The following is a 7,144-nucleotide window of genomic DNA, read 5'->3' as shown; positions in this document are numbered from 1 at the left end:
AGTTAACGAGTGGAATCACCTTGACTCCTTGAGGAAGCACTCATCTCTGCTGAAGATCCTGACACCTTTCAATCTGGCATCAAAACTCGACACTAAGGTCTTTTAGCGCTCTCCCACCCATCGTAATTCACCTATTGAGGCTTCTCGACGTACATATCAAGATCAATAATGATTACCTATATATGTGTATTTGTATGTGTGCCAAATATATACAACAATACGTTTGTAATTTTAATTCCAAGTACAGACTATAATAGTATATATATTCCCAGTCAATATTTGTTAAAAGAAATATTACAAAATTAAAGGCTAACCCTTATCCAGATCCAACTGTACATAAGCTGTGGCACACTTCGCCTGCCTCTTCTCTACAACTGTTTTACATCGTAGGTGAACCCATGTAGTTAGAAGAGAGAAGGTAATTTATGGCTAGAGCACACTGAACTCTATACTAGTATTATTATAGTTTATTATGTACCAGAATACTGATAACCAAATAAGTGATAAATTCACATAGGTACGTCATCAGTAATTTCCTATTGTAAATAATCTACTGCATTCAAATGACGTGTACTTAATCTGCATCATTGCAGCTAGGCACGATTAATAACTGCCGTATGATGCGTGTGGGTTAGCTCTAGTACAGTTACCGCAGGCTACAGTACCGATCACCGCGTACAGTTGCCGCAGGCTACGTATGGGTAGTCTAGTCCACAGAGTTGGGAGTATTTTATTCATTAGTTTACACTGTTTTCCAGCTAGCTATTCGCTTGTTCTCCAGTTCATTATGGGTGAGGTTAGTTGATGAGTCCAGTAAAAGTATACACAGAGTACGTATATAAACATTGATAACATATATGTTGATATTAAGTGCTCTGCTCTACGATTACACTATGTAAATAAACACGCAAACAAGCGAACAGCGACCGGAGTAGAACCGGAGTTTATTGCAGCACCACCAAGCGGCTGAAATATCGCTCGGGTCCTCATTTCAATGAAGAGGGGTTATCCCAGCATAGATTTCTATGATAATATTCCATCAGTAGACCTCACTTATGAAATAGTAAGCAGACCTTGCATGTAACGTCTCCGCTGCATATACCAGTCAGTTAATAATCTGGCTACGTTACTGTTTGGGCGCATGCGCAATATATCACCAGAGGAGCTATATTTTGTGCTTAAAATGCATTTAATATGGTCAGAGGGTATCTCATCATAAGTTTCTGAAATAAATTCTTATCAGTAGGCCTGCGTTTATAATTAGAAGAGCGCCCTATGCAATAGGGTGCAAAACTAACACTTCATCTTCGCCCGCCCTTCCCATTGTCTCCCCTGGCGCACGCTCAGCCTCCTCCTTATTCCACCGCCTATCGGCTGTCTTCCCTGCTACCTTCCCTCAGCCTCCCTTCCCTCTCTGCCGCATCAAGCTATATTACGTAATTTTATTTTAAGCCGTACTGCACGTCTGAAACGGTGCTCGCGCATGCGCAGTATCTCCTTAGAAAAATAATATTTCGCCAAATTTATAAGTTTAAAATGAAGAGGGGTTATTCCAGCATAGATTTCTATGATAATATTCCATCAGTAGACCTCACTTATAAAATAGTAAGCAGACCTTGCATGTAACGTCTCCGCTGCATATACCAGTCAGTACATAATTTGACTACGTTACTGTTTGGGCGCATGCGCAATATATCACCAGATGAGCTATATTTTGTGCTGAAAATGCATTTAATATGGGCAGAGGCTATCTCATCATAAGGTTCTGAATTAAATTCTTATCAGTAGGCCTGCGTTTATTTCTTTCCTGGACACACAAAGAACGCGTTTCTCAATTACATAAAAAAATTATAGTAAATATAATAATATAACATAAATAACACTATTATAATTATAATTATGTAAAGTGATTAACCAATTACAATTTTAACTAATCGTTACTGTATTTAGTATTTATTATTATTAATTAAATATACTTCAAGAGATTATATATATATATAATATATACATCTAACTATCTATCCATCTATCTATCTATCCATCTATCTATCTATCGATCTATCTATCTATCGATCTATCGATCTATCTATCTATTTATCGATCTATCTATCAATCTATCAATCTATCTATCTATCTATCTAAGCAGACCTTGCATGTAACGTATCCGCTGCATATACCAGTCAGTACATAATCTGGCTACGTTACTATTTAGGCGCATGCGCAATAACTCACCAGAGGTTCATATTTTGGGCTGAAAATGCATTTAATATGGTCAGGGGGTATCTCAGCATAGGTTTCTGTAATAAAATTCTTATCAGTAGACCTGTGTTTATTATTAGGAGAGTTCCCTAGCAAATAGGGTGCAAAACTACTACTTCAACCCCGCCCGCTCCTCCCCTTGTCTCCCCTGTTTGCACGCTCAGCCTCCTCCTTCTTCCACCGCCCCTCGGTTGTCTTCCCTGCTACCTTCCCTCAGTCTCTCTCCCCTCTCTCCCGCAGCAAGCTATATTACGTACTTTTATTTTAAGCCGTACTGCACGTCTGAAACGGTGCTCGCGCATGCGCAGTATCTCCCGAGAAGAATATTATTTTGCCAAAATTATGAATTTGGAAGCTTCCGTCTCCGGAGCACCTCGCCGAGAGATTCCTCAAGCGAACAGAGTTTCTCCCTGATCGCATCCATTCCAGTGCTCTGTTCGCCTTCTTCGCCCAGCACTTCACACATATGTTTTTCAAGACGGACATGAAGAGAGGCCCGCAGTACACGTGGGGAGGTCACGGGGTGAGTGTACACGTGACGTCACACTTACACGTGGGGAGGTCACGGGGTGAGTGTACACGTGACGTCACACTTACACGTGGGGAGGTCGCGGGGTGAGTGTACACGTGACGTCACACTTACACGTGGGGAGGTCACGGGGTGAGTGTACACGTGACGTCACACTTACACGCGGGGAGGTCACGGGACGAGGTCACCTTTAACGTCACGCTTACGCGTTGAAGGGGTCACGGGTTAAGTTAACGCGAGCGTGTCCTGTATACGTTTTATTCCAACTCGAGCTATGCATGAGCTCTTGGTGTTTCGATTTCGTATAATATTATTATATAATTATATTAATTATTTAATAATATATTATATCTCATGCAATGAATTTGATTGGTGCGTGAAAATAACGTGAAACTACGCGAACAAAATTTCGAATCCAAACATTGCAATAAGTATTACTTTTGTGTTCATCGCAGGTCGATTTATCCTCGATTTACGGTGAAACAGCAGAGAAGAGAAAACAGCTGAGAAGTTTGACAGGAGGAAAATTGAAAATGCAGGTATACGAATGCAGTTACGTTTTGTTATTTAAATGAATTATATACGCGAATAAACTATGACAAAAAGAAAATCCAACAAGTACTCTCCGTATCTGCAAAGACGTTAATACGTAAAGCTAATAAATGTACGAAATTGAACGCGACAACTGAAAAGCTGCTATTAATACCACCACCTATCGCAATATAAAGTAGGTGATTACGTCATGACCACCTACTGCATGACGTAATATCTATTACAGGTCATTAACGGAGAAGAATGGCCCGTATTGATAAAGGATGCTCTTATCGAAACCGAATATCCTCCCGGATATCCGGAAGAACGTAAATTCGCTCTGGGTCATCCCTTTTACGCGCTTCTTCCGGGTCTGTTCGTATGGTCTACGATATGGATGCGGGAACATAACAGGGTGTGCGATATCCTAAAGGAGGAACATACAGACTGGGACGATGAAAGGTTATACCAAACCGCCCGACTCATCCTTGTTGGTACTACATGTTTCTCACGAGCTATTCGAAGCTGTGCTTATTTCTTTGCTTATTACTTACTGTCTGCTGCTTGCTTTTTGCTTATTTCAAAGAGCATATGAGATAGTTAGTTGTATGTAATTTACGCAGCTATCTATACGCATAGTCGACACAATTTTATACACACAGCCAGTTACATATGTGGTTTATTTACTCTTGATTTTATAAATCAAGAGGTATCGCCATATTATTGAATTATGATAATCTATTATTATTCTAATATTATGATGTTTTGTTTGATTTTGTGTGTGTGTTTCATTTGATGTTATTATTATGTTGTATATTATGTTATTATGTTGTATATTAAATTTTGTTGGTGATTCGGACCAGCCGCATGGTACCATGAATGCTGAATTTGCAAGCATTCTGCATGAAATTAAATATTCCACGATAAATCGAAAAGATTGCGCGCCCTGCTAATAAATTATTTAAACGACATTTCTATTCATTTTTGTAACATTTTTTGTATTTTTTTTTTAAACATTTGAAATGCAGGTGAGACGATAAAGATCGTTATCGAGGATTACGTGCAGCATCTTAGCCAGTATAAATTCAAGCTCAAGTTCAACCCGGAACTACTTTTCGACGTGCCATACCAGTACCAGAACCGCATTGCCGTGGAATTCAACCACCTCTACCACTGGCACCCTCTACTACCGGAATCATTTAACATCAGCGGACAGACGTATCCGATGAAAAGCTACATGTTTAACAGGCAGAGAGAAACCACACCGGAAAAAAAAGAATGAAAACAAAAGTGAAGAGACAACTATAAGAAAGGAAGAGAGAGAAGAGAGAGAGAGAGAGAGAGAGAGAGAGACTTAGATAGTGAGAGAGTGAGAGAGAGAGAGAGAGAGAGAGGAGAGAAGAGAGAGAACAGAAGAGTCGAGAGAGAGAGGAAGGAGAGAGCAGAGAGAGAGAAAGAGAGAGAGAGAAAGACGAGAGAGAAAGGTGAGAGAAGGATCTGGTATCTACCTCGGCGCGACTATGCTTGAATTACTGTATATTATATATTCTCAATGGCTGAAAATGAAAATTTTATCAGGGTGTACTCGTGTTTTGCGTATAATGTTACATTTGATTGGACATTTTTCGTTCGAAAAGAACTTGTTTATCGTTCGAAAGAAAACTTTTACAAAAAGTGTTTTCACTCAATATTCTCGTGCTCCGAACAGTCGTGCCCCAAATAGAAAATTATTTTATTGGAATCTGTATTTGGCGGCTAGCAGGATCAACACAAACGAAGCAAAGATGTCAGCCCCCACCGTTGATTTACATCTGAACTTACCACATTACATGCAATCGTTGTCGCAAAAGTATTGTAAAGGATTTCTGTCAAAAATTAACCCTAATATGTCATGGTAATTACGTTAAATCGTGTTCCCTTTGCTTCAAGTCTAGTGTAGGAGTCGTACATTTCAACTAGTAAACTTTTATTTTAGAAAAAAATAAAATCTTGGATGATCTATTGTACACCATGATCAAGGAGAACAACGTCACCCTAAAACACATCAAAATATAAGCAAGGCTTACAAGCAGATTCCTCCTCCAGAGAATTTACATCAAGTTCCTTGCAATGGATCACGAGGATCGGCCTAAGAATCATATTTTTTTATTTAGCGGACTTTTAAACAGGTAGGTATTCTTTAAACAGGTAGAATATTAACTACTTAGTAATAGGTATATAAAATCTAACATGGTGATCTAACATATAGTACAGGTCACCTGGTTGGGTTAGACGTGATTCATGCATATCAATGGATTGTTGAAACTATTACTTATAAGTAATAACATTCATTGTATGTGATCTCGGCAAATAAATGATGCAAATTAAGTGAAGGGACTCCATAAACTGTAACTATAGAAAGGGGCTGATAAGGGTCTGATGTCCCCCAAAAAGGGTACTGCCGAACGTACCCTGGTACGGTCCGGTAATACCGGACACGTACCCTGGTACTAATATTATATGCGGACGCGTACCTGAGGGGAGGGCCTACTCGCACTGAAACGAGTCTAGGGAGTCACCTAGCGGCTACTCGCTAATCCTAAACCGACCCCGAACCCGGAACCCTAAAAACCTAAGCGCGCTAACCCCTAATCCTAACCCCTAACCATACAGACTAGTGACCAGGGTACCAGTTTGGGATACCGACCGTACCCAGGGTACGTTCCGGCAGTACCCTGGGGACATAGACCCTCAGTGAGGCGTAACTAGGCATGTACCAGGTTTATATACTTAATTGTCCTGTCAGTGCTAATTATGTATATTTCCTTTCAGTTCAGAAACAACCAAACAAAAACGTAACTTGGTTCATAGCAAATAACTGCAACTTATCAAGCCACTGAGGCAGTCCTGAGAGCTGCATGATGACAGAGATAAAACCAATAGCAAATAATATTGTAATATAAGCATTAATTTTTATTGGTTAGGTAGGCATGTTCAACTTGTGGAGAAGCACACAGCGATTAGCACAGAGCGACAGGTATTGTCCACTCACTGAATGCAATTAATTTATCGTGTCAATGCAAGAACGATCGAACTATAGTGACAAGTGTGAATGGCTTCTTTCTGGCCACATTGTTATGTGCATGTCATCGAATTTATATAATAATATAATGAATGTCAGAAAACTATAAATTTTTTTTTTTTTTTTTTTTTTTTTTTTTTAATTATACAAATGTGAGCAGTCTCTATTACTAGTTAATATGCCTATAGCATTTAATAAATTTATATATATATACCAATAATTATATATGGATAGAGAGATAAGGCTAATATATTGCCATATGTAAAGTTACCTCGTGTGAATTCAAGAGTGAAGTTGTCAAGGAACTCCAGAACACCTGTCTGTACATAACAGGTGTTGGGAAAAACATTGGAGGATACCCGTAAAGACGCACCTTGATGCTACAAGAAACACACACTACACATAATGATTCAGGATATGATATATGATATATATGCTAATAGGATGCATTTCGTCTCGTGAAACAAAAATAGATAATGCTGTAAAATAATGATCTTCTCTCTCATGAAAAATATGCATTAATGTGATCCTCATCGCTTCAGAGGTATGGCTCTAACCGTTGCGTGAATAGGGTGCCTAAGATTGTTATTCACGGTCCGCCGGACTCATGAAGCATCCATATATGACCAAAGGTTTCATGTGACCAAGGATATGAATATTGGTACATAATTACTCAGGCTTGATTCCTGTACTTGTAGTGATGGATGTGATCAAACCTTTCAAAGTGCTGACTGATGCAAAACCACATGACAAGACATGTAAGC

General features: G+C 39.2%; 2 protein-coding genes across 2 annotated transcripts in view; one reads left to right on the top strand and one right to left on the bottom strand.

The window, feature by feature from the left end:
- The window catches only part of LOC106813902 (ribonuclease Z, mitochondrial-like), a 26,049-nt gene that overhangs the window by 11,956 nt on the left and 6,949 nt on the right, over positions 1-7,144 (bottom strand). The window lies entirely within an intron of this gene.
- Positions 788-4,601, top strand: LOC106813901 (prostaglandin G/H synthase 2-like). The gene is made up of 5 exons (XM_014818144.1): positions 788-796; positions 2,615-2,782; positions 3,244-3,327; positions 3,567-3,813; positions 4,348-4,601. Exons 1-5 carry the CDS (start codon positions 788-790, stop codon positions 4,599-4,601), a joined length of 762 nt encoding a protein of 253 aa, XP_014673630.1.

Source organism: Priapulus caudatus, unplaced genomic scaffold, assembly GCF_000485595.1.
Source record: "Priapulus caudatus unplaced genomic scaffold, Priapulus_caudatus-5.0.1 Scaffold842, whole genome shotgun sequence".
In the NCBI taxonomy this organism is placed as follows: domain Eukaryota; kingdom Metazoa; phylum Priapulida; class Priapulimorpha; order Priapulimorphida; family Priapulidae; genus Priapulus; species Priapulus caudatus.
Note: the sequence above shows the minus strand (reverse complement) of the source record. Positions and strands in the feature narration are given on the sequence as shown.